Source organism: Anser brachyrhynchus (assembly GCF_964034855.1).
Source record: "Anser brachyrhynchus genome assembly, chromosome: 5".
NCBI lineage: Eukaryota > Metazoa > Chordata > Aves > Anseriformes > Anatidae > Anser > Anser brachyrhynchus.
In genome coordinates this window covers 20103519-20129687 of record NC_137699.1, presented here as the reverse complement: position 1 = coordinate 20129687, position 26169 = coordinate 20103519, and the positions used below count along the sequence as shown (strand labels likewise).

The 26169-nt window shown below is 55.3% G+C and overlaps 2 protein-coding genes and 2 long non-coding RNA genes across 11 annotated transcripts in view; 1 reads left to right on the top strand and 3 right to left on the bottom strand.

Moving 5' to 3' along the window:
* Positions 1-92: 92 nt before the first annotated feature.
* IRF7 (interferon regulatory factor 7) lies at positions 93-4044 on the bottom strand. Its single transcript, XM_080593858.1, has 11 exons — positions 3709-4044; positions 3447-3609; positions 2822-2984; positions 2666-2739; positions 2471-2516; positions 2201-2323; positions 1955-2119; positions 1711-1836; positions 1266-1640; positions 1003-1121; positions 93-734 (listed from the first exon to the last, which is right to left on the bottom strand). Exons 1-11 carry the CDS (start codon positions 3729-3731, stop codon positions 588-590), a joined length of 1524 nt encoding a protein of 507 aa, XP_080449984.1. The 5' UTR covers positions 3732-4044; the 3' UTR covers positions 93-587.
* On the top strand, positions 3547-8945 carry LOC308195827. Of its 2 annotated transcripts, XR_013951866.1 has the most exons (4): positions 3547-3686; positions 4740-5072; positions 6313-6400; positions 7319-8945. It is a non-coding gene; the product is annotated as an uncharacterized lncRNA (long non-coding RNA). The 2 variants fall into 2 exon arrangements; XR_013951865.1 differs by lacking the exon at positions 6313-6400.
* Positions 7282-26169, bottom strand: part of SLC25A22 (solute carrier family 25 member 22) — a 47191-nt gene continuing 28303 nt past the window's right edge. For all 7 annotated transcript variants that reach the window (XM_080593885.1, XM_080593880.1, XM_080593886.1 and 4 more), the window contains 7 exons: positions 24771-24826; positions 20264-20354; positions 12525-12643; positions 11394-11565; positions 10885-11039; positions 9987-10062; positions 7282-9333 (listed from right to left, as the gene is read on the bottom strand). In XM_080593885.1, coding sequence (XP_080450011.1) covers positions 9180-9333; positions 9987-10062; positions 10885-11039; positions 11394-11565; positions 12525-12643; positions 20264-20354; positions 24771-24826 — 823 coding nt within the window. In that variant the 3' untranslated portion in view covers positions 7282-9179. The remainder of the gene's footprint in view (positions 9334-9986; positions 10063-10884; positions 11040-11393; positions 11566-12524; positions 12644-20263; positions 20355-24770; positions 24827-26169) is intronic.
* LOC308195829 lies at positions 15489-19299 on the bottom strand. The gene is made up of 2 exons (XR_013951868.1): positions 17391-19299; positions 15489-16926 (listed from the first exon to the last, which is right to left on the bottom strand). It is a non-coding gene; the product is annotated as an uncharacterized lncRNA (long non-coding RNA).

The window sequence follows — 26169 nt, the reverse complement described above, 5'->3', positions numbered from 1 at the left end:
CCGGGGCTCTGCTGGGACAAAGCTGGCCCAGGGGCTTCAGGGGCACGAAGGGCTCAGGGGCAGATGTCTATGCAACACCAGCAAGCAGGAAGCACCTTTATATATACGTATATTTAAACTTTAAAAAAAATCAGAAAAATAAATCTGTAAATGACCACTCTCTACAAAAACACGGGTGAACAGCTGCCCGTCCTGGCTGAGAAGAGCCGAGTGTAAGTTCCAGCACCAGCCGGTGAAACTGTCCTTGGGGGCGGAGGAGGAGGGATCCCACCTCTGATGCCCCGCCGCTGCTGCAGGGTTAAAGTGCCGCACAGCCAGAGAAAAGGTTTTGCCAACCACTTCTGGAGCTTTTAGAGCTGCTTTCTTTCGGAGGGCGGGACGTGGCTGGCCTGCATGGCCCCTGCGTGCTCTGTTAATTCTCAGTCAGCACCTGCGGCCAGAGCAGGGTTGCCAGATGTGCCCAGGGAGAGCTAACGCAGCTCGTTCCTGCTGTGCAGCGGTGAGATCGGCCCATCCAGGTGCGACAGCACCTGAAAACACTTTGCAAGCGCGGCAGAAGAGGCCGGGGGGGGCAGGGGCAGGGGGTGTCAGTCCGTCTGCATGCTGTACTGCTCGATGAGCTCGTAGAGGCTGAAGGAGTCGGAGAGCTGCAGGCTGACGTTGCCGCTGTTGAGGGAGGAGGCTCCCTCCCGCTGCACCTGCTCGTACCAGTGCTCACAGAACTTGGGCACCAGCTGGGGCAGAAAAGGGGCACTGTGTCCTGGAGGTGCCACGCTTCCCCGCACGGCAGCCCTTGTGGCCCCATCCCCCTAAGAGCTGAGGAAGGAGGCACCCAGGGCACCCCATCTCCCCTGTCCCCTGTCCCCCACTCCACGTGTACCCAGCCCCACATCGCCCCCAGCCCCTGAGGGCTCCCCTCCCTGGCTTCCCACCTCCCGCGGCCCCCAAGGAACACCTCCCCGGGCTGCAGGGGTGGCCATCGGCCCCCTCGGGGCCACTCACCTTCACCAGGATGAGCTTGGACTCCTTGGGCTTGCAGTTAGAGAAGCACTGCCCGAAGCAGAGGAAGATGGTGAAGTCGGGGGACCGCTCCCTGCGGCTGTCGCGGAAGTCCCTGAGCTCTGCAAAGCAAAGGCAGGGCTTGGCTTTGGGGTGAGCCCGAGAGACGGCAGCAGGCACCGTGGGGACAAAAGGGATGGGAGGGTTCGGGCGGTGCCAAGCCCGGGGCTGCCCCCTTCCCACCACCTCGACCCTTCCTTCCCCACCTGTGCAAAACACGTTGAAGTCAAAGATGGGGGTCTCCTCGTCCCGGCACAGAAGGTTGGGCGGGGGTTTCCCGTTGTCGAGCTGCTGCGACAGGGCCCAGAAGACCTTGCACTTCTTCAGGCGGGTGGCGAAGAGCCTGCCGGCGCGCTGCTCCAGCCGCAGCCCCACGCCCCGCAGCAGCTCCTCGGTGAACTGCCGCTGCTTGCTGTCGGCCAGGCCCTCGGGGCTGGGGAAGAGGACGCGCTGCCCTGGCTGCAGGGCCACCGCCGGGTCCAGGGAGTGGTAGGCCAGCAGGCACTGTCTGTCATTCACCACCTCCTGGTGGACCGTCTTCCCCCGGTAGTAGATGGTGACATCCAGGTGGGGGGGGATCCCTGTGCCAAGCAGCAGTCAGCGGCGGCGGCCCCAAAAAACATCGCCCCGTTCCCTCCTCCAACCCCTCACCTGTGTCATCCGCCGGTGGCGGGGGGCTGGCGGCGGGGTGGAAGAGCAGCGCCTCGCCCGGGGACAGCACGGGGCCGGCGGGCTCCTGCTCGGCGGGGAGCGTGTGGCACGGCAGCGGCACGGCTCCTGCAGTGGCACGGGGGCAGCGTCGGCCTCGCAATTTGGGGACACCCCCCCCCCCCCCCCCAGCCACTTCTCACCCCATTACGGCGGTTTGCCGTGGCCGGAGCCCCGCAGCACCCACCTGGCATGGTTTGCTCCCCCAGCAGCATGTGGTCCGAGGGGCTGTAGGCGCCCAGCGGGGGCTGCTCCGCCGCGGGCCCCCACTCCTGAAACACCGTCGGGGGGAGGCAGCCGCCTTGGCCGGGGCCGGGCTGGAGCAGAGCATCCTCGTCGTGCAGGACATCCCCTGAGGAGACATCACGGGAGGGGACGGGGTCACCCCAACCCCTCTGCGCCTCCCCCCGTCCCCAGGCAGGGCCAGTCTCACCTGTGGGCGGCCAGGGGGATGGTGTGGGGCCGAAGGTGGAGATGTTGCAGTGCTGCAGCACCCACTGCAGCGTGTCCAGGTCCTCCAGCGTCAGCGACTGCGTCGTGGTAGCAGTGGCGCTGCCTGGGGGGGCACGGCGGGGGGAGCTTTTCCCAGCCATCGGCGAACCCAAATTACAGCCCCTGCCAGCCAGGGGGACCCCACGGTGGCTCGGCCCTGGGGCAAACCCACCCAGAGCCCCCCCACACAAGCTGGGGGACCGGTGCCTACCTTGGGGGGCGATTTGCGGGGCCACATCGTGGTGGTTGAGCTCCAGCTGCAAAGGGAAGCAGGAGGGGGCTTTACTGACAGGGCCTGGGGGGCCGGGGCGGGTGCTGGGCTCCAGTTCTGGAGCACCCCAAGGATTTGGGGGACGGGGGCTGCAGGCCCTGGCTCCCTCCCCTCCTGCCATGCTGACCCCGTTACCTGTGGCTGCTGCTGCGGCGGGGCGTCTGCCACGGGGCCCCCAAAACCTCCGTCCTGGCCATGCTGGGGGGCAGCTGGAAGGAGAACGGGGTGAGGGGGGGGTCCCCGAGCTCAGCCCCCCCTTTCCCCAGTTGCTCCTTGCAGGCCTGGGCTCACCTGAGGAGACGGCGAAGACCTTGTGAGGGTCGTCGCTGTTCTTGGAGTGGTCCTCCAGCGGCGTGAACATGTGGGTGCTCCTCAGGGCGCAGCGGAAATTGGTCTTCCACTTGGCCGGGTCCTCGGGGCTCCCCTCGTACCTCCCGCTGGCCTGCGCCCAGGCCTGGGGGGCGCAGGGGGGTGAGCGCAGGGACCCCAGCTCTGGGGACACCCAGTTTGGGGGATGCCCGGTGCCCCCCTCCCCAGGTCCGCCCACCTCACCCACCGTGGAGACCTCACGGTCACTGCGGGCCTACACCTGTCCCCCCTGCCTTGTGGTCAGCCCGTCCCCCCCACCTTGAGGAACTTGCGGTCACCGCTGGTCCCCCCTTGCCTACAGAAGGGGTGAGGTGGGAAGGGGCCTCTGGAAGCCCTCTGGTCCAACCCTGCTCAAGCAGGGCCACCTAGGGCCAGTTGCACCCATTCCCACCCACCTTGAAGGCCTTGGGGGTGGGGGGGGGGCGCTGCTGGTGGCCTCCATCTCACCTGCCTTGAAGGCTCTGGGGTCTGTGCTGTCTGCACCCCCTTCCCATCCAACCTCAATGGCCCAGGTGGGGTGGCCACCTCTCCCCTCCATCCCACCCACCTTGAAGATCTCGATGTCGCTGCTGGTGACGTCCTTCCTGGCGTTGTGCTTCCAGGGGATGCGGAAGACCCTGCGGGCCGGGTCGGTCCAGCAGAGCCCCTGGTACAAGCCGCTGTTGATGGCGTTCACCAGCCACGGCCCAAAGCGCAGCTTCTGGGCATCCCTGCGGGGACACGGGGCCGTCACCGCGGGGGACTCGGGGCTCGCAGACCCCCGGCCCGGTGCTGGGCCCCCTGCCCGGTGAGTGGAGGCTGCTGCTTACCCTTTGCTCTCCGCTGCTGCCATGGTGTCCCTGCTGCCCTCGCACCGCTGCCAAAGCCCCCAGCGGCGGCAGGGCTGGCTGGGGGGGGTGGTCCCGGTGCCTTTCCCCCTCACCCCTTGGTATCGGGGTTCCCTTCCGCGGGTGCCGGCTCTTATAGGAGCGGCAGCGGGAGCGGCTTTCCTGGAAATCACGTGGGGCTCCCGAAACTGAAACCGGCCGCTTGGGTGGCCCAGGGTGGGGGAGGAACGGGCGGTTGGCTGGGGGGGTCATGGCACCGAGCTGCAACCCATGGGTCCCCCTTTTACAGGATCCCCCCCTTCCCCTCCCCGTCCCCCCTGTGCAGGGGGCTTGGCTCAGGATGGGGGTGCACGGCCCCCCCCAAACACCACTGGGATGATGGCGGGGGGGTGAGCAGGAGCAGCCCCCAGCCCCGTTGTGCCCACCCAAAAGCAACTTGTGCCCTCAGAGGTAGTTATTGCACTGCCCAGTGCCGCTGCAATGTTTGCAACCCCCGCCCCTCAAACAACAACAACAACAACAAAGCAAATCCAGGCTGAAAGCTGCACTTGTAAAAGCTGGACCCCTGGGGGCTGCAGGCCCGGAGGCGATGAGGGCTGGCGGGGGGGGGGTCCGGGCAGGATCAGGCCTCGCTGTGCTGGGTGGGGGGGCCGTGGGGTGCCCCGTGCCGGCCTCGGCGACTCCCAGCCCCGGTTTCGGTGCCGCGGCTGTGGTTTCTGCATCCAGCACGGCTGCCGGCCACTCTCGCTCCCCACAGGCTGCTCCAGCCCCAAAAAGCCGAGGCAAGGGAGGGCAGCACCCCAAAATGGAGTAACGCAGCACCGAGGGCAGAACGGGGCTGGCCCCCGGACACCCCAAAACGCCCGGGTCTGGCTGGGAATGGGCTGCGCCCGCCACCACCGGGGCTTTCCGGGTGCACCGGCACGCAGGGCTTGACCTTGGGGCTGGAAACTCCCGTGCCTCCTTTTCTGTGTTTGTTTGCTCGATACTTATTGCGAGGCTTCTTCTTTCAGGCTGCCTCGGTTTGCACGCTAAGGAGCTCCCGGGGCGAAGGCTCCCCGCGCAGCCCAAGGACAGTGCGGCCGCACCACCACAAAGCCTCCTGCCACCGCTGCCACCTCGCTTGATGGAAATGCCAGGGTTTAACACAAAAAAAAGAGGGAAACAAATAAATCAGGCCTGATGCTGTACGTCCCCACGGGGACATTCCTGATGGCACCCCATGAGGGTGCCCACCTGCAGGTGCTGCGGCCCCGCAAGCCCCTGGGAGGGGGACAGAGGCTGGGGGCACATTCCCTGAGCTGGAAAGGGGAAGCGGCACCCGGCCGGGCTGCAGCTGGTTTCCAGTAAGTGCCGGGGGCCCGTCACGGAAAACAGCCCCCCCTGCACCTCCGGGATTGGGGAGGCCACGCGTTAAACGAGTGGGGAAAATGGGGAATGGCAGCGGCTTGGGGCAGGCGGCATTAAGGCTGAGCACTCGCTTCTCCCTGAGCCTGGCCGAGCTCTGCGGGGAGTGTTTAAAACCAAAAAGCCCCCAGAGGCAGAGAGGCCTCAAGTGCTGACATCTTGGGGCCCAAGCACCTGCTCTGGGCCTCTTTCTCCTTACACTTCTTGCTTGTGAGGAATTTTCCTCCTCCTTTCCAGGAACTTCTCCCAGTTGCTTAAGAGGAAGCACTGAATGGTTCCCAGGAAATTTCCCTTTACTCCCCAGTAATTTCTTCTCCTTCCTTGCCAGGACTTCCCCCGTTGCATTGTACAAAGTTCCTCTGCTGTCCCTCTCTGTTGCCCTGCAGGAAATTTCCCCCTTACTTCCCAGGGACTCCTTCCTTGTCTTCCAGGAACGTTCCCCGTGGCTTTGCAGGATATTTCCCTCCCATTGCTTTTTGGGAAACTCCTCCGTTGCTTCCTAGGAGATTTCCTTGTTGCTTTTCAGCAAATATTCACCTTCCTTTCTGGGAACCGCCTCCCTTGCTCCCTAGCCTATTTTGCTCCAGGAAATTTCCCCTTCATGCTCCAAAAAATGTCACTTACTTACTAAGCATTTTACCCCTTTGCTTTCCAAGAATTTTACCAATTTTCCAAAAGTTTTATTTGTTTTTGTTTTCAGAAAGACATTTTTTTTATTTTTATTTTTTATTTTTTTATTTAAGAAATGTCATCGTTGCTTCCTAGCACTTTTTCCTCTTTGCTTCCCGGGAGACACCCCATATGGTTTTCTATATCCTGTTGGTACTCCAGGAATTCCCATTGTGTTTTCAAGGAAATGTCCCTGTTAGCTCCCCCATTACTTTCTAGGAACACCACCTATTGCTTTCTACAAAATTCCTGATGATTCCCAGGAAATTTGCCCCTTTGCTTTTGATGAATTCCCCCCTAGAGCTTTCTAGGGCATTCCTACCTCGTCTTGCAGGGAATTTCCCCATCACCCTCCAGGATATTTCACTGTAGCTTTTAAGGATTTCTCTCTCGTTTCCCCAGAATTTTCCCTTTTACTTTGTAGGATTTTCCTCCCACCGCTTTAGGACATTTCCTCCTTGCTTTCCAGGAAGCTTCACTTCTTAGCACATTTCCCCCCCTTTCCTCCAGGGCAGTTTTTCCTTGCCAAGATCAGGCAGTAAGCACCAAAAAGATCCAGATCCAGCGCCAGGGCAGGGACAAGGTGACACAGGACAAGGTACGACCAAAAAGGGGCTGTGGTCAAGGGGAAACCCACGCTGGAGCAATGGGGTTAGGATGCTCCAGGTGCCACCCCTGCTGTCCCCTGCCCTGGGGACAAGTGTCACCTGCAGCAAGGGGAGCAGAGGCCTGGCTGGGGTGGGCAGAGGGGTGTTGCTGTAAGTGTGTTTGTTTGCTTTTATTTCTTAATACTGGAAAAAAAATAGGTTTCTATTAATAAGTGATTAATTGACTGGCATTCCCCCAGTTTAACCTGTATTTGGCTTTTGGTCAGTGACAGCCCGCGGGGTCACAGCCACTGCCACCTCCTGAGCCCCTCAGGCATCCCCCAGCCCTCACCCCTCTGAAATGCTGGGTCCCAGGATGGGGAAAGCAGGGAGGAAAACAGCTCCGAGCTCCCCCAAACTTACACCTGGATTTGGAAAACCATAAACGTCAGCCTCTAGGCAAGTGGGATTTGGGGTAGTTTGTTGCTTTCTGGTATGAATCCCACCTCTCTTCCCTATTTTTGCAAAGCTTGCGCTCCTCCAAAGGAGTGCTCAGAAGCTCAGGCTGACTTCTTTCCATTTTCCTGTGAGGCACAGGAGGAGCTGGAGGTTTCAGGAGGAGGGAGCAGTTTTACGAAGAGGTTTTTAAAAGCACCTAAAAGAAGGGGAACTTTCCCTCGACTTCAGCCCTGCACCTGCACCAAGTTTTCCCCCCAGCTGCCAACACTCAGGCAGCACAAGGGGGGTCCCCAGGCCATCAGCTTCAAGGGGCAATCCCCGTGCAGAAGGGCAAGCAGAAACCCCACTGCTTTAGACGCAGAGTTTCTCTGAGGGACCCTCTTTGTAAATCACAAAGCAGCAAGGATAAAAAAAAAAAAAGAAAAAGAAAAAAGAAAACCACAAATCTTTCTCTTTTAATCCACCCAAAGGAAATCCAGAGCAAGAGCAGCATCACGGCACTACACACACCACAGACATCTATCAGACTCAGAGATCATCTTTGCACAGATTCCTTCCCAGATACAAGGAAAAGTCATAAAAAAGGAAAGTGATTCACAGAAGCAAAGTGACAAGTAACAAATCAGCCACAGAACAACTTTTCCTAAGAGAAAGGGGACACATCTAGGAAGAAGGCCCTCAACGTACAGGTTTCGAAAAAAAAGACTAACCCAAGGACGTTGAAACAGAGGTGGTTTTCTTTCAAACATTAAAAATATGGATTTTTTTTTGTTAAATTAATTTAAATATACATCTGAAACACAAACGCCAAGCAAGTGCCTGGAGAAAAAAGTGAAAAGAAGGAATGAAAAGTGGATTTGACTGGTTTAATTTAAACATCGAGGTCGGGTGGATTGCACCAAATGGAATAAATAATGGAGAAGATCACGCTGGGTTTGACGGTCTTGCACTTAAGATAATTTAAACTAGAATTAATAACACAGCCCACGAGAGTACTTAACAAGGAAGTCCTCTGACAAGTGATTTTAGCTGGGCAGTATCCCTTTGACAGCGTGGGTTCTTAAGTGTGGCTTTGCCCCCTGCCACCCAACAGCGATCGCTACCCCAGAAGCGAGCAGGATGATGAGATTTCGTGGTCCGCAGGCCTCGATCCCATAATCACGCAGGTGCAAACAGCTCCTCGAAGCAAAACTAGACCTTGTGTTTTCACCTGGCGAGGTACAAACAAATGCACAGCCCTTACAGCGTGGCTCCTGGAGCTTGGGCCCTATGGAAACAGAATAGGTTCCTCCTTTCCTGCACCTGGGGCCAGGCCAGAAAATGTGCACAGCTAACCGTGCACCCGCTGCGGCCACCACTTGATGCCTTGGGGCGGGGAGGCTGAAGGAATGTAAGTGGTTTATTTTTGCTTGGTTGGTTTTTCCCTCCCCACAGCCCCTACTTATAAAAAAAAAAAAAAAAAATTGATCCCAAGTTCCTCTCCCTCCCCTGCCTGCAGCCAAGCAGTGAAGCACCTTCAGACATCCGTATGATCCCACAAACATGTTCCCTACAGAGCAGCCATCTCAGCTCTGCGTCTCGCTGATGTGCCTGTGACACCTAGTTGGGAGGGAAGTCCCTTTGCTTTAAAACAAAAATAATTACAAAACACTAGCAACGAGCCCCTTTCCCTTTCTCCGATCTCCAAAAGATTCACCCAAGTCTAACTCAATTTTGAGCAAGGGAGAGGGAAGGGGTGGAGGTTTCCAGGCCAAGGAACTTGCCAGCTCCAGCATCCCCTCCTGCCACACCTCCAGCAGCGCTGGGCCCCCCGTGCAAAGCACCTGCCCCCCAGGTGGGGCCCAGCACAGCCAAGGAGGGGCTGAGGGGACACAGGACACTGCTGCCCCTCCAGCTCCTCCTCAGCCAGCTGCAGCCTCCAGGAAGGAAGAGGGAGCTGAGGTGGATGAGGGCTCAGGTTATTATTTTCCCATCCCTCTCCCTTCCAAATGCTGGGAGGAGACTTAGGGGTCTGCAGGCCCAGTCTGTGCTTACCAGTGTCCTTAAGAATGACAATTAAAAACAAACAACAAAAAAAAAGGAAAAAAAAAAGAACAAGATATGCATAATTAGGTATTGTCCGTGGGAGGAGCAGGAGGGGGCAGGTTCCAGGTGAAGACAGAAAAGGGACTCTCTCCCTCCCCATGTTTGCTCGTCTGGAGACCACCTCCGCTCGGCGCTCCCACGCGAACCCTTTGTGCTGTTGCTCTGACACCAATCGACACGGACGACGGACACGGGGATGAATTCGGCTGGGCAGAGGACGGGCAGGCACACGCAGGCATGCCGGGGCTAGGCCCGGTGCTTCGGGAGCATGTCCAGGAGGAACTCGGCGATGCCGATGAAGTAGACGACTTGTGCGATGCCGAAGAGAGGGGCGATGACCAGGGCTCGGCAGTACGCCCCTTTCAGGAAGGCCATGGGTCCTTCCTTCTGCCAGATCTTCCTGGGGAGAGCAAGCACAGCTAAGTGTCCATCCCATCCCTCCACACGCTAGGACAGCCTCTGGCTTTCTGCCTCCCCCCGGTACTAAACCCAAGCCTCCACACATCATCTACCACTCCCCACGTGGCCTTGCAGGAACGGGCCCCATTCGCCCCTCTGGCCAGGAGCAGAGGTGCCCGCCCAGCTCCGGATATAAAAGTAAGAGAACGCACTGCTGCAGGCAGTGCTTGGAGCAGTCCTGAGAGGGACACGAGACTGAATGCTGCCGGATTTTCAAACAGGGCCTTGGGCGACACAGCCACGCCAGTGCCTCCCTTTGCAAAGTGAAAAGCTCACTGTTGTGACGGTTGGGGCTTTGACAGAAGAGGGCCCTTTGCTATATTTATATTGCTTAAAATAGGAGCAAGTTCCCATTTATATACATATATATATGGCCACTATATATCTGGTCTCATATATATACATATATATACATATATACACAGAAATATACATATATACACAGATATCTACATATGTATATATATCTGTTTGTTTATACATCTCTATCTAGGTAGATAGAGGGAACCTGCAATGGGGAAGCAGCTGGCTGGGTCTAGAAGCGGCACCAGCAGGTGCCATACGTTCGATGATCTGTCCCACAAGGACTCTTACTTGGTGCAGTCCAGGATTCCTGAGTACGTGTCCTCGTTTACTCCTCTCTGCAAGGACTGCAGCCGTGTTTTGATCACTGGGGAGAAAGAGGAGAGACAGCGGTGAGCGAGTGGCTGCCCTCCCACCTGCGGTCACTGGTTTCACAGCAGGCAAGAGCCAAACCTGCCAGCAATGTCTTTAAGACAGCCAAAAGGAGATCACCAGGAACAGAAACCATTTTCATACATTTATCAGCAAAATGGGGAAAAGCAAACCACCCCTTCCCCTCACTGTGACCAAGGAAGGCTTCCAAAGCTGACCTAGCTTTAAATAATTCCAAGTCAGTATTTGTGTACACAATGGTAGCTCATTTTCAAATGCTCAGCTCCTTCTGGAAGAACAGACCAAAGTATTGAAAATACATGGTGCTGCTCTTAGATTTCTTCCCACCGTGAAGCGTGTAATGTTGGGAAGAAGAGTTGCCTTCTGGTGCTTTTCACAGCAGAGACACCAAGAGGTGTCATTTAAGGTAGATGTTGTGGAGCAGGAAGGAAGGCAACAGGTCTGAGGCTTGCCCACGACCTTTGAAACGCGCGTTAAGTGGTTGGCATGCCATCGCTGCACGTGGCAACGCGCCTTGTCAGGGGCACATCCTGCAAAGAACAGCTGAAACAAATGGCATCCTCTTCCTGCTTCACCTGGCGGGCACTGCGAACCTCCGTGTAAACAGTGGCCAAGGTCGTTGCTCAACTGCAGGAAACACCTCCAGCTGCTGGAGGCAGCTCTGACAGCAGAGCTCCCTTCCTAGACCTCCCTGCAGGCTCGCGGTGCGGAGAGGCAGGTCTGGTCACCCTCCTCTTCACCTCAGCGACCCGAGGGCCTCTGGCCGCCGTTCTGTGGCCGCCAGCGGAGGACTCACCATCGCACGGGTTGACAGCCACCGCGGCCGTGCTGCCAGCCACGCACCCGGAGAGGAAGGACACGTAGAACGGGGCCTTGACGTTGGGGTCCTTCTGGCCCAGCTTGTTCAGGTTTGCGAACAGCGGGAAGTAAACGATGGAGAATGGCACGTCCCTGGGGGGAGGGAGGGAGGAAAGGGGCGGAAAGGAGGAGGACAAGGATGAGCAAAATCAAAGTGAGAAGCTCAGTGAAACTCAGCAGGGTCAAAGCTGACCGTGTGGGATACACCAGGTTCCCGTGAGGCATGCAGCCCTGCAGGGAGCCAAACGATGCCACCCCCCTGATTTCTCAACGCCCGAAATGAAGACCCCGGCACATTCAGAGGTCGACATTTTTTAATTGAGAGAGGTTCGCAGCCTGCCCCCCACCCCACCAGGCGTTGCTCTTGTTCTGCCTTGGTTAAAGCTGCGTGAGAGCCCGGGTAAGGCGTGTCAGAGCGGGCGCTGGTCCCTGCACCCAGCGTCCTACCTTAGCAGCGTGGCCCCCAGGCCCTTGTAGAGCCCCGCGATGCCCTTGCTGCGCAGCAGCTCCCTGGTTATCTGCGTTGCTGTGGGGCGCGCTTCCACCACCGGCTCCGCCGCCCCCGCCGCAGAGGAAGAGGAGAGCTGGGCCTGTGCTGCCATCAGCTTCTTCTGGGCCGCTGGGGAGAAGCAGAGAGAGCGCTGCTCCGCAAGGTGCTCACCAGCGTTTAACGCTCCTGTTCTCTGCTCCCTTCCCTTGGAAGCAATCATCAGCTCGGCAGTTCCTCGGCCGCACTACGTACACCACATTTGTACACGCAACCTGGTTTTGGCTCCTTCCAGGAGCCTTTTCAAACCGTGGTGCATTTCTGCTCTTTGGCCAGGAGGTGGAGAGCACATCAACCTGTACTCCATGCTCTGGCACGCCACGGGGCCCTCGCCACGCAGAGAACAGGCTGTTCACGGCAGCGAGAGCCTCTTCTGAGCCCTCAAACCACGGCTTAATTCCTTCAAACATTTTCAAATGCTACACACAAAGAGGATAAGGTCTGCATTAAAAGCAGCAAGCAGAGGAAAGAAAAATAAAGCTGTGATTATTCAGAGCCTGAGCTTCTTCCAAACCCAGCACGCCAGGAGAATTTTATTTACCGGTTCAGCCACAACTGCTGCTTTTGTCAGGAGGAAAATAAAGAGCAAGAGGAGAGAAAAATCATCTGCTAAGGACCCTTGGAAGCTGTTAGGGTGGTGCTATCACACAGGGGGCAAAAGAGAGAGAAAAGACACCAGAAAACACAGAGACGGATGAAGTACCGTAGAACAACAGAGGATGCTAACCCCTAGGTGATGCAGAACTAGTAAGTCTTAATCGCGCACAAGCTGAGCACCCAGCCACCTCTCCTGTCTCTCTCCATCCAACAGCATTTGCTGTTTCACTCACCAAGCCCTGAGCAACCTTTTGTAGCCATAAGGGCCTCTGCAAGTGGAGGAGGAAACGAGTTGGAAAGAGAAGGAGAAATTTCCACCGCGACCTGAGACACTTCTGACTCAGGAGGGTGGGAGGAAGGAGAAGGGTTTTCCTGGCTCGCTCCCTCCTCTTCTCCCCGCCTGAGCAGTGCAGACGGAGGACAAGCGCACGCACCAATTCGTCCTGCATCCTGCAGCTGGATTTTGAGCATCTCCATGGGAGTGGTGACGATCACCTGGCACGTGCCTGCGCCGCAGCCCGCCAGCATCTCCCTCAGCAGCGTCAGCTTCTTCCTGCCCAAAGGAAGAGAGAGCCAGTCAGAGGAGGTGGCGAGTATTCAGAAAAAGCCACGAGCCCACCCTGACCAGCCCCAGAACCCTACGCACAAAGGCTGCACGTTGCCACGCCGTGCCGTCAGGGCACGGCCTTCAGAAAGGGGCATGAAGGGAGGTAAGCAGCTTTCCTCCTGCCGGCCTCATCCTTCAAACACTGACAGCAGCCCCACAAACAAACAGGGGCCACAGGCCGAGGAACAGGGCGAAACAATCCAAGTTACTGCTTTCGACTTCTCCGACAGAAGCAGAGTATGTGAAAAGTGGATCTGAGAGTCAAGGAGGCAGCTCCCTGCGGTTCGGCACCTCTTCACCTCGCTGCCCTTTCCCAACCTGTGTCCCGAAGGCAGGAACGGCAGCTTTGGCACCAAACTGCTCCTGCCTGAGGGACGAGGGATGGGGCAGACCCCCAGCACTGCAGCTCTGTCCATTTCTGTGCCAGAGAGCTGGGGGCACCAGGGGCATGTTCTTGCCTTACAAAACGTAGCTGTCCCCCTCCCAGAGCCATGAAACATCCCAGCTGAGACTAAAAGAGGAACTCAGAAGGCAAATGCTCAGAAAGAGTCATTTTTCAGAAACTGAGGAGTTCTCACCCTATAAAAATCTCACTCCCTGGCACCAGAAATCACTGACTTCATTAAAAAAAAAAGTGCTTAGGATCCATCCCTTTTTTAAAAGAGGAAAAAGAAAGCATAGATGAATCACACAGACAGAGGAAACGGACTCTTTTTTTGTTGTTTTAAATGTGATGCAAGTCCCCACGCCGTGGCAAAGGCAATCTGCTAGCATTACACTCTATCCCCTTGCAAAACCAAGCCAGGGGTTTCACACGCATGCACACAGCACAGCTGCAGCGCTGTGTGCCAAAAGTTTCAGTTCCAACCCTATAGGAAAGGGAGGGGAAATGCCTTTCAGTCTCTGTTGGGTAAGAAGGAAGCACAGCTTAGAGGAGCCTGTGACTCTTTCCTAAAACCCCACGAGCATTTATTGATGATGACACACACGAGCCTGAGCCTTCGGATGAATCCCGCGGGTGGAAACTGCTGGGTCTGAGCACGACAAGCGGTGTCTGGATTGCTCCTGGGAGCTGTCAGCGCCGCGTGCCGAGCAGCAGACAGCATTAGGGATTTGCTCGGGGTCCCCCAGGCTGGGCACGCTGCTCTGCTCCGCTCCCGGGCTCCCTCCAGCCCCGCTCATGCCGCCGCGGGGCACCCCAGGACACGGCGGGACTGCCGGGAGGGCGGCGGCGCACCGCGATCCTGCTGCCTGCCACGTCCGCTGCGCCCGCTCCTCCAGCCCTCATCTTCCCCAGGCAGGGCATCAGAGCCGGGGATTAGAGGCACAAAGCCACAGCAGGGATTACCAGTCTCTAAATATAGAGCGCTCCTTTGAGGCCAAAGGAAGGAACGTTTCACAGCTCTCCCTTTCCAAATTCACCCCTAGAGCAGAGTCCCCCTCCCTGCTCTGCGAGGCAGAGCATCTCCCGCTCCAGAAAGAGCCCCGGAGCACACAGCTCCTGCCTTTCATCCACAGGAACAGCTTTGATACCCAGTTCAAAAGATCAGGAAGCCGTGCCCCCCGCGTTTCTCTGCGGACCAGCACCCCAGCCAACAGAAGGCAGCCCGGCTCGGCCGAGCGCCATGGAGCTGCGCCAGCGCGACCCTGTGAAGGATTGGCGCGCGTGGGTGTATTTGAGAGAGATGCTAAACAGGTACATCAAAAGCAGCTAGAAAAAGGGCTTTCGGCTTTTCGTTTGCATCTCCTGGGAACCTGGGGAGAGTCCAGGAAAAAAAAAACAGCAGACCAAGATAAGCAAATCTTTTGTCAGGAGGCTTAAAATTTACCGTACAAGGGTCAAACTTCCATTGCAAAACTTCACCGGTCTGCACATAAAATGAGTTGGAAAAGAGTTCACTTCTGGATGACAATAGGGGTTTCAGCTTTAAGGCACCATGGGCCTTGTCTTCAGTGCCTTAGAAAGTGGCACGTCTCAGCCAACTTCAAAAGCCCCAACCCCAGCAAGGAATTGGTCCTACAGACGTTGAACCCATCTTTTATCCCAGCAAGAGGGTGCTAAATCTAACAAATTCACGTTCAATATAAACTGAAGTTTCAAAGTAGAGCTGAAAAATAAGACAAAGTCAAAAAGCAGAAACTAAAGATTTTTAGGGCTTTTCAAGAGGAATGCATCAGTCCAAAGCCAGTCTGAAAGCATCGGTATGTCGATATGAAAGGGCAGCAGACTAGGGTTTTTTTCCAAAATTTCTGAAAAATCTTGCCTGTGTAGGAGTTGCCAGGGATGAGGGAGGGACCCGAACCAGCCACTGTGGGATGAGCATGACAAGCCTTCCAAAGGCAGGAAAAGCCTGACCCAGGAAACACCCACAGCAGAGCCACACGTTTCCATCTGCCACCCAAGGGGTTACTGTCCCCAGCCTGTCCCCCTCCTCTCTCCCACTCCTCCTGCCAGCTCACAAATGCCTCGGGGAAGCCAAGCGGAGCGCTGCTGTGGGGCAGATCCACCCCAGCAACCGCTCCAGGTAAAACCACCAGATTAAATCTCGTGCTGGCAAACGCTCCTGCAGGTATGCTCCAACCTACCTCCGGCCGCAGCAGCTCCGTGCTGCATGTATGGACTAACCCAACGGGGAAGGGAGTGTGCTGCACCTGCTCGATCAGGTTTGCTCTGGCAGGAGATCCCCAAAGCGTTTGAATCCAATATGAATATGCGTGGAAGTGAACGGTGGGCAGAGCAACGCTTCTGGGCAAGCTGAGCGTGGGCACAGCGCCGTGTTTTGTCCCAGGACGGGCACCTGGGACTTCAACAAGGACAGTGCTCCTGTCGTGGGTGCCTGCTGTGGTTAAACCACCCGCCTCCAGCTCCCTCCAGATTAACAGGGGAAAGTGCACTTACTTTCTGGCTGACCTTCGGTGACTACGATTTCAGTCCGCTGTAACTCCCTGTGCCTCTGCGTCCTAAATAGAAGAGCATCCCCAAAATAGTTATCCCTGAATAGACACGGTAAGATTAGCAGCTCTTAACTTGCTCTTTCTCTTAAGGAAGGGCTGGATCCTCCCACCTGCAAGTCCCAGTGGGTTGGATGAGGGTTATCTGCATTAAAGAAGTGTCTGGACATCCAGAGGATAGCTAAAGGAGAGACTGCCTTGGCCCATGACAGCGTGCAAGATGACACAGCAGCTCAGCAGCAGGACTAATGGCAGCATCCTTCCTCCTTCCTAAGTCAAAAACCTCTCTCTGAAGTGTGTCTACAAAGTCTGTCTACGTGTATTTTGCAGCTTAAGGATCAGCCAGGCCATACAATGGCTGCTTATACAGATGCCACTGAAGAGATGGTCTGAGTATTTCAGGAGCACCTGAAAAAAGAGCCTATGGAGGAAGGAGCCCTGGGGGGCTGTACCAGCCTCCAAGGGAACAGAGAACAAGTTCCAGTCTCCATATCTGCATGGGAGGGCAGGAAAAGAGCCTTGTCTCTTGTCTCTCTTGGCTACTTCTCTTCTCTAAGCAAAGCTAGAATAGAAGAGGGACAGAAAGGAAGAAAAATTGCTGACATTGGCAAAGAAACGACGCAATTGTACCAGCCTTCCTAGGAACCTGAGCTGCTCAGTCAGCAGATTGCCAGCAGATTTGCTCCACAACAGCAAATAAAGTGAAGGTAAAGATTAAAGTTGACAGGAGAGGTTAGGGAATACATAATAACACACCTTGAAGAGGAGCGGCAGGAAACTCATCCAGGAACACTGCAGAGTTTTTATGAGCAAGAAATCCCTTTTATAAGAAGACATGAGACACTTTTTACCGCAGCCAAGGCAGAGTATTTAACCACGTGCCTTAGAAATGAGCAACAAAACCTGACAAACACGTGGCAAACAACAGCTGTCTGGCACTCAACGCTTGGGAGATAAACAGGAAGCCTTATAGGACACTTTAAAGGGACCAGTGTTTAGGCAGTGCTTAACACCCAAATTCAAAGGGGACAAAAAAAAACTATAGGCCACACTTGCATCTAGAAAAGAGTTTATGGGTCTCTCAATGTGGCCAGCTTCAGAAAGCAAAGAAAAAATCTTATCTGTTTCCTGAAGCCTGAACGTAGGAGCTTTCCTCTCTCTCTCCATCCTGCCTTCCCCAGAGACAGGGAGCAGCCAGCACAGAGCACGACAGGAATGAGGCCCCATGAAGACTCTTCTGTGGGTCCCTCCTGCTTGTCCTGCGAACTGCAGAGACCCTAAGGCCAAAATAATCACGAGATGAGGCAACGTTAGCAAGGAAGGGGCTTTCCAGCGCTCACAAAACTCGCCCCAGCCTCCTTGGTCCAAAATGATGAGGACAGCATGGGAAGGCGAGCGCAGTAAGTTTTGCTTCCTCTGGAAACCAGAAGTGTTAGCAGCAAGCTGCCACACTGGCCTCAACATCAAAATAGAAACAGGAAAAGAAGCAGAAATTACGTCCCCTAGCCTCTGAACACACATTTCTTGTACCAAAAGAAGTGGAAAAGCACTGGAAAAGCCCACCTGAGTTGATCCCAGGGTGGAGAGGCCTGCGGGAACAGCCACCTCCAGGCTCGGGGAGACAGGTAACCAGCAGGGGCAGGGGTCCCGCCTGCGGTCCTGCAGCCCCAATATCCCACCGCCTGAAGCATCCAAGAGCACGGCCAGAAAAAAAAAAAAAAAAAGGGAGTCTAGCACAAACCTGCAGTGATGCATCCCCAAAATACTCGTTCAGCAATTCGCAGCCAGGAGCTTCCTACATCATGGGTGTTTTCCATCTGGCCTCTTGGAAACAGGCTTTGTGCCACTTTCTTCTTCTAGCAGTTTAAAAGCAGGTTCATTTCAACACAAAGTTTTTCAAAGGAAAAAAAAAAAAGGCACGCTAACAGTTGCTGCATATCTTGAGGCTATTTTGAGTCATGCTGGATTTGCCACATTTTCTGCTGCCCACACGTGCTTCTTCCACTTGCACGTGGAAGACACACTCAGCAAATTTTAATCAGCAAATACTGATAAAACGTGCACATTTTATCAGACACGGATCTGATAAACAACACATTTCAAGCAAGACAAGTGCTAGAAGCTTAGCAATGAAGGCATTCAACGTCAAATAGATCTAGGAGACTTTTGCAGCTCTCTGAGTCAGAAAAGCCCCAGACCTGACGGCAATCACATCCTTTAGGATGCTGGTCTAAGAGCACGGCATGCTGTGAATGTACAGCGGGTAGCCTGCCTTGTGCGAAAAGGGCTTTGGTGAAGCTCAACCAAGTTCTTGGTGGCCATGAAAAACCACTCACTGTGAAAAACCAGTCCTTACACCGAGCCGAACTCCCTCTGCTGTACTTCACACCATTTAACCGTAACTATATACCTATAAATGAAGCCATATCCATCAATTGACACGCCAAGCAGCTTCGGTCTTCACCTCTCTACCCGCAGGCTATTTTGTTGTTCGTGCCTGGGCTTTGGTTCAGTTGTGAAATAGGTATCCCTGCCTTGAGGTGTGTTAGCAGGTATATAACCTACTTTACCCTGAGTAGGAGGAGAGGCGTTAGGATGCTAATCCTGCCCTGTCTTCTGTCAAAACCAGCCAGGGAGGAGGGGACAGACGCATCTCAAGGGAGAAACCCGCTGACTGCAAAGAGCCTGCAAGAGCAACGCAAACCCATGGCAGGCACGCAGTTTGGTGACCCAGGGAAGTGTCCCCTTGCTGTCACTCCTATGTCATACGTGCTGCATATGGGAACAGACCCTGGGGACTGCCAGAGGCAAGGTGGCACAGAGCCACCACAGCACGGCTGGGCACAAGCCCTCCAGCAGGTTACATCTTCAATCCCCAGGCCTGGGATTTCCTCGCATGGAGCTAAAGGATCCCAAGACAAGCAGCTGCCTTGCAGCTTCTCGGGGCCCTTATGCTCCCTGGTAATGCCACGGCCTCTTCAGTCCACCTCTGCTCCCCGTGCATTAAGCAAGGTCACAGCACGCACCATACCTTCCACCTAGATCCCAGTTTCAGGGCCACAGCAGATGGCCTGTCTGAAGCCCTGTCCTCAGCTCCCTGTGGACACGGCGCTGTCCCACTTACCCAAACACCAGCTCAAAGCCTGCCTAAGCACCGAGAGCCAGACACACACACTCGTCTTGTAAGGAAGCCTTTTCCTTCCCTGGTGCAGGACCTTAACTGCCAGGCATGTCATTTTTTAAGGGCTGAAGCATCACACAAGGTGTACAGAGCAGCTTGGCGCTCTCTTTCTCCCTGCACAACCTTTTTAAACTCTCATTTCACAAACAGTGGCAAAGAGCTAGCTGTGCTCCTGGCTGCGGCAGCACGTCAGGGCCCGCCGTGCTGTGTGTGTGCCGCAGGGATCAGACCTGGCACTCGGAAGCAGCAAGCAGCGAGGAGGACATCTCCACCTCCCACCCTCTGTGCAGGGTACACGGGGATGCTATTTGAAGAGGCAGACAATCACAAACAGCTGCGAGCCGGTGAGTCACGCAGACGTACAGCAAGTGCTACTTAAAAAGACTGCAGAACGAAACGGGAGGTGCATGAACGGCCCAGATCCTCAACCCGTGTCAACCTGCAAGCTCCCCTGAAGTGGTCAAGCCCCTCTGACCTGCAGCAGTGGAGGTCGGCACGGCACGGCACGGCATGGCACGGCACGGGAAGGCGTTAAACCAAGTGATTGTGGCAGAGCTCTGCGTTTGCAGGGAGGCTCTTCCCCATCCCTGCTGGGGTAAGTCAGGCTCATATCCCGGGCAGGCTGTTTTCTAACCCTGTCACTAAGGACTTGAGGCAGTTCCCTTGCTGGACCCTTCACTGGCTGTTGCTGGAGAGAGCTCTTGGCCTGAAGGGGGACACAAGCGTCCTCTGAATTGCAAGGGAAGTATCTTGGTGAAAACAGCGTTAAATATTCAGGTTCCAGCTCCTCTCAACTGCCCAACTAGCATCTTTTACTGGCATTTAATTCACAGGAACCAACCCCCACCCCACCCCACTCAAACTAAACAGATAATCTTACTCCTTCAGCATTTAGATGCTGATCAGCTGCTGGGCAACACTGCCAGTGAGTGCCCTTTGTCAAACTTGGGTTCATTCGTCACCTCTTCTCACCTCCCTGAAATTATTTTCAAGCTACAAAAGGACGAGAGGGTGCTAAGTTCGGGGTCTACAGAATTTGGGTTGCCATCTGTTTAAGCTACAGTCACTGAAGAGCCAGAAAGAGCAGAACAGCGCCCAATGGGACGCTGAGGACAAGGGGCCTCCCAGCAGCTGTTTGAGCAGCCATCCCACTGGGTTCCTCTCAAACACTCTGCTTACAAACCCTGGATCTGTTAACCTTGACTAAGATCTAGGAGTATTTTTAGAAGCTCGAATAAAAAGCAGTCATCCAGTGAAGTGCTTTTCACTTCCAGTTTTAGACATTACGTCCTTCGCTCAAACGCAATCGCTGGCTGAGCTGTTCAAGGTCAGCACATCGCCCCGTTCCGCCTCTGCCCAGACATCTCAGGAGCCTTGTGCCGAGGGCTCGTGTCTTTTCAGTTGGATGCTAAAGGTCTGCACCCCCTGCTCACCCGTCTTTGGAGAGGTGATGCCGGAAGAAGTCGTTGGCTGCCAGCTTGATAGCCTTCTCTGGTGTCACTAGGGTCAGGTTCACCGCAGCTCCTAGGAGAGGAAGAGAGGAAAAGCCCATTGGAGAATGCAAGTGAAGGGCTGAACAGTTAACTGGATCATTCAGGAATTTTTTAGCAGGAGCTGCAAAATACAAGGCCAGATGTGAGAGAGCTCCCAATGCACCAACGGGATTTAGCCGCCCAAAACACCTCTGGAAATGAAAAGGGTCCCTGCCTCCCAACACGCTGAAGTTTTGAAGAACCGTGACACGTCTCTGCTCCGTCTGTAACGTGCTTTTCGTGATTTCCTTAGCTTCAGCACTACCCCCGCCACGCATCCTTTTCCCCCATCCAAGGATGCACTGCTATGAATTCAGAAGAATGGAGGATCAGGAAAGGAGCACAAGCTGGATTAAAACCCCGTCCCAACTCCTTTGCAAATACTTTGTGGTACTGGGAAGCACAACTCTCCCCTTCTTGCGTGTGCTGCTGCCTCGTTGCTGAAGGCCACTAGTTCTCTGCAGAGGCTCCAGCCAGCTCTGCACCGACCCCTGGGGTCTGATGATCCCATTTGTGCATCACCACTGGGTGTCACCCTCAGAGCAGCTGCTCCGTGGGGCTGCTGAGCTTTTTGTCCACCGCGAGCCGAGCCCTGGTGTGCAGAAATTCCCCTCCCAGCACCACGGCTGGGCTGGGCTCGCTGGGGACCAGGGGCGCGCACGATCCTTCGCTCTCCCCACCCGCTGAACTCCCTTTTGTCAGAAGCACCAAGCAGCAAATCCCTGCATTGTGCCTGCCACAACCAACAGCCTGCACGGCCTGGCTGCCCGCTGGAGGGCATCATTATGTATATCATATCATATATGTATATACATATGTATATCATATATGTATATACATATGTATATGTATATTATGTATATGTATATCGCTATCATTAGCGATACACAACAGCAGGGCATGCAGCGTGCAAGCTGCCCGGGGGCAGCGGGCCGCCCAGCTAGCCCCGTCTGAGCACACGGGGTTTTGCACCATCAGGTTAGTGCTCCAATATTCTCTTCCCTTTAAATCTTACGGCTCAAAAAGTCCCGCAGTGGATGACTACGATTTCCCTGCCCACGCTGAAGCACGCTGAGCTCCAGCCACTTTGGAAAGCGAAGGGGAGCTTTGCTCGGTACTTGCAGACAGCCTAAACACAGGCTCAGGGGGACTTTTCCATGGGAGCATCACGCGGGCATCCTTGAACCCATCTCCTCTGCTCAGAGGACACATCTCCACCGTGTGGGAAGTCACAGCAAGAAAACGGCCGTGCCTGGGCACTGCGACACGGTTCTCCCTCTCTGACAGCCACAGCCAGCTTCTGCGGAAAATACAGAGCAATGCTGCGTGGCAGCAAGCGAAAAAGAAAATACAGAAAAGGCAGGGAAAAGTTAAATGAACCTGGGTTTTCTCCTCCATCTCTGATATTACCAGCAAAGCTGCTTAGCAGAGAATGGATAATCCCTGCCCTCAATAATCCACAGCAGCATCGAGCCACTGGAGGAGGAGGAGAAATTAGATACTTCAGCTGTTGGCTGTCTGCTTTCCAAGGTGTTTTCTACCTCTTCAAAAAACCTCATAGCTCTTCAATTTAGCTATGCCAACAACTGCATGTTCCTAATTAAAAGCTAATCTTGGCCTATAGGCAACGCTGCGTGTACCTGAAGCAATGGCAGGCAACCAGAATGCGAAATAAATTGCAATCATTAAGAATAATATATTTTGCAAAGAAGTAGGGAAGCACCACAAAGAATGAAATCGGGTAGGTAGAGGTGAAAACAGTTAGCTGTTTGCCAGCAGAACCTGTAAGTGCCCTTTTCTCCCCGAGCCTCAGGTTTTGCTATTAACCACGTTTTTCATGGAAGCCCTATAGAACAAGAGGGGGCTTGAGTCACTCTTCTGACCCCCGGTGTAGGACTGGTGCTCTTGTTTATGATCCCTAAATTGAGCTCATTCACAAACGGGGGAGGAGGGCACACCTCACCTTGCTGTACCACCTCATGGAAAAACACAGCTCGTGGTTCCTTGGGATAGAAAACGGAGGCAGCTCCGCACTGAGGACGTCAGAAACAAAACAGAACTGAGCAAAACGGGGAGCGAACAGGCAGAACCAGGGCAATATAAAGATAATTACCCCAAATATCTATAGGATACGCCGAAGCCTGGAAAACTTAGCATGACCCTGGCAGTCCAGGGTAATTTTGGCAGGCAGCGTGTGAACGGGGGGGTGACACAGCAGATATTATTAGCAGAGGCCAGGGAAGGCTGACACACTACTGTAGCACTGTGCTATGAATATATTCAGCCAAGGTGCAGCTAAACACCACACGTCACCCGCAGCAAAGGGCACTTCCCAGCCTGGCCTGGGCCCGTGGCTCCTGCCAGCTAGGCTAAACGGCTGCTCTCAGAATAGCTGTGGGACTTGCCTTGTACACCAGACAATTTGCTGTGGGCTGTTCCTACAGAGCAGGGAGCCTCTGCCCACACGTACCCCATGAAGGTACCACACGGTGACCCGCAGAAGAGCAGCCTACAAGCTCAAACCTCGCTCCTGCCTGCGCCGAGAAGCTTTGGGTCGCAGGCACGAGAGGCCTGAAGTCACCCCGCGGGAATGGCTGGCCCCGAGCAGCCCCTCTGTGCCCTTCGACCAAGGACAAGCGCCCTGCAGGGATGACTGACACGCTTGGCACTCTCCGTGGGACGCAGCCGCTGCCCCCCCAGCACGTTAACACACAGCCCCCCCAGCTTCGGCTGGCGGGCTGGAAGTAAGAGCTTGTGAGTCACAGAGCAACCTCTGCTGGGCACGGGGACAGAAGGAAGGGGCAAGAAGCAGTCCCACCGTCTCATTTCCATCTCCCACTGCCTGCAAGGCTGAGCCACCTCTTTACCTTCTTCCCAGAAAAGCACTCGTGCTGTTCACGCATCTTGGATGTGTTTTACCTCCCCTGAGAGGGAGGGAAGGGCTCCTCATGTCAGCTCACCCCCCTTAGCATGCTGGCCGTGCAGAAATATCTATGAATTTCAGAAAGGAGCTGGAGCTGTTCATAAAACCCTTATCCAAAGCCAGCTCCCCATTCAATCGTCGGAGGCTCGAGCCACTCCCAGCTCTCCCAATGGGGCAGTACAAGGTTAGTGAGTCATGGACCAAGCCAACCAGCCTCGGAACAGCTCCTAAACAACAGGTGGGAAAAGCAAGTGCTATGCAAAACCCTCTGCCCTCTTTGAGATTTCTGCCTGGGAGCGAGACGCGGCCTGGAGATGCACATCCCTGCCCTTTGCAGGACTGAGCGGTCTCTCCCAAAAGCCCTGACAACCCTACGATCTCCCCTGCAAGCTCCCAGGAGCAACTTCTTCCTTCTGCTCCCCAGAAAGCAGCCTGCAGCTGGATTTTTATGGCCAAAGCCAACGCAGGCTTCGTTCCTGGCTGGGAACCCAGGAGCAGCCCGCTTCTGGGAAAAGGCAAGCGGGAAGGCGTTGTGCTGGCACTCAGCACGGAGCTTGCCAGGGCTCCTCGGGGTTATTTGCCTCGTCGCCTGCCCCCAGGAGAGCTGCCCAAAGGCAGCCAATCCACCCCCAGCATCCACCCCACTCCCCCGAAACGCCCGCCAGCGAGTTGGGCAAGAGATGCTGCTGCCTCAGCAGCCAGCGCCACGTCCCACGTCCCACGTCCCACGTCCCATGTCGGGTGGCCACAGCGTCCGCATTTCCTCGGGAGCTGCAGAGGATCCGCTGACAGCAAGGCGCCAGCCCAAGCCAAGGGGCCAGGAGATTTACAGCAGGTTAGCACACAGGGGGAGAACAGCTGGAGACCGCCATGAGCCAACCTCTGATTTTTGGACAGCCCCAAGGGAATTTTTTCTGGGGGTAGTTTTTTGTTTGTTTGTTTGTTTGTTTTTTAACTGCGGCTTGTCTTAATACTCCAGCAAAGCCCCGAGGCACGCTTGAGCCAGCCAGGTTTGGACACAAGCTACCAACTAGATGGGACAGCAGGCCTGGCCACGTTGGTAGAGGGCTTTTACATAAATTCAATTACCGACCACAAGCTGAAGCACTTCAAAAAGTTTGCTACCATCCCTCTGACAAAAGTTACCGTGCCCAAGGTGGGAAACGCACACCTACAGTCCTCGGACGAGGTCCAGCGGCTTCATGCAAACTGCTAGTAAAGAGGAACTTCAGAAAATGCAAGGTTTAACACCAAAACACGCATGGGGAGGACTCAATCCCTCAGCAGAGAGCTGAGCGGACACCTGGTGTGGAGGAGTTTACTTGCAGAAACAGCTGCCAACAGCTGTGGCTACTGCTAGGTTACTGTGCTGCAAGCCAGAAAGTCCGGGCTTCTCCCTCGTTTTCCTCCCACAGCAGAGCTTCCAGTGCAGAAGCCGTGCTGGGCTAGAGGAGCGAGGTGCCTGCCTCCCTCAGCTTTTCTTACCTCTGTACATGCCGAAGTAGCCTTCCGAGCGTATTGTTTTAATGAGGCAGTCGGACCTGCAAACAGAACAGAGAGAGATAAACCACGGGAGCTCAAAGGCGGCTGGGAGCAGAGGCAACGGGACAAATCTCTCTGAGTGGTTTTCATTTCCAATCTGTCAGCAAAACCCCGAGCCGGGAAGGGACCGGCGTCAGGCGCTGAATGCCCCATTGTTCAGCCCCGAGCCCGACTTCAGCCCCTAATTCACCGGGGCTTTGAAACCCCCGTCTCACCCCGCACACGCTGTCTGCTTTCTAGACATACAAAAGGGAAAAATGTCGCTGCGAGGGCTGTTTATTCAGGGTCCCCCATGGCAAACGCACACGAGATGCCCTGACGATCAGATCCCCGCGCGCATGTTTTTCAATCCAGCTCGGCAGAGGGAAGCAGAGAGGGGGCTCAGCCCGCCTACCGCTTGACTTACTCCATGAAATCTGACACAGGGCATACAAACACAGGGTGACCTGAGCACTCAGCCATCCGCGACCTCCCGCTCGGCTGAAAGCGCTGGCTTTTAGCACGCTGACTCCCACGGCAGGCAGGCAGCGAGCGCTCGGGCTCTCGCCTGCGGAGAGAGCGGCAGGGCACCGCGGAGGTCAGCTCCCAGGGGAAAGCCGTCACCTTCTTTGCCTCCGCTGCGTTCCCTTTTAACCTAAAAGCTCCGCAGGGTGTCGGAATTGCTTAAAGCCCTTTGAAAGCACGCACGCATGTCTAAGAAATCCAGATCCTCCACGGCGGCATGAAAGCTGGGCTCTGGCTGAAGGTTGCTCTGGAGTCTCTGGGAAGGGTCAGGTGCTTGATGTGGCTGTAGCAGGATAGGTGTGCATGCATACGTGCATGTGTGAATTATTCAGGAGCAAAAGGCATTTTAAGGAGTAATAAGGGAAATGTAGCTGATTAAAATGAGAATACGTTTCTGAGAGACTTGGCAGCATAGGAAGGAAGATCCACATCCGCTCTGCAGTAATGCTGAGGTGAGAGAGAACAAAATACAGATTTCTCTCCGGGGCTTTTTTGCCTGCTTTGGCCAAGATGGTTTCTAGGGTAACACGTTATTTGCAAGGAGCCCATCCTGCAGCGCTGCCAGCTGAGGCGGTGAGTTTCCCTGCTCTCCAATACCACACCCCCACATCCTTCGGGGCCCCGTCTGTCCCACTCCTGCAGATTGCACGCACCTGTCTCTTCCCTGGGGTAGCCCCCACGTCCATTTGCAGCCCCAGGACTCAGGGCACCTCTCGCCTGTAACCCATGGGGCTCTTCCAACGTGCCGCTGGAAGCAAGGCACTTTCCCCGAGCCAACGGTGCTGCTTTGAGCAAGCCGCGGCAGGGAGGGGAGCGGGAAGAGCTGCCTCCACACCAC

Excerpts from the sequence above, each read along its gene's own strand:
- IRF7 (XM_080593858.1), bottom strand. The coding sequence starts at position 3,731 with ATGGCAGCAGCGGAGAGCAAAGG. Across the intron at positions 3,610-3,708 it reads GCAGCAGCGGAGAGCAAAGG|GGATGCCCAGAAGCTGCGCT; the intron begins GTAAGCAGCAGC and ends GTGTCCCCGCAG. Across the intron at positions 1,641-1,710 it reads GCCACCGGCGGATGACACAG|GGATCCCCCCCCACCTGGAT; the intron begins GTGAGGGGTTGG and ends TGCTTGGCACAG.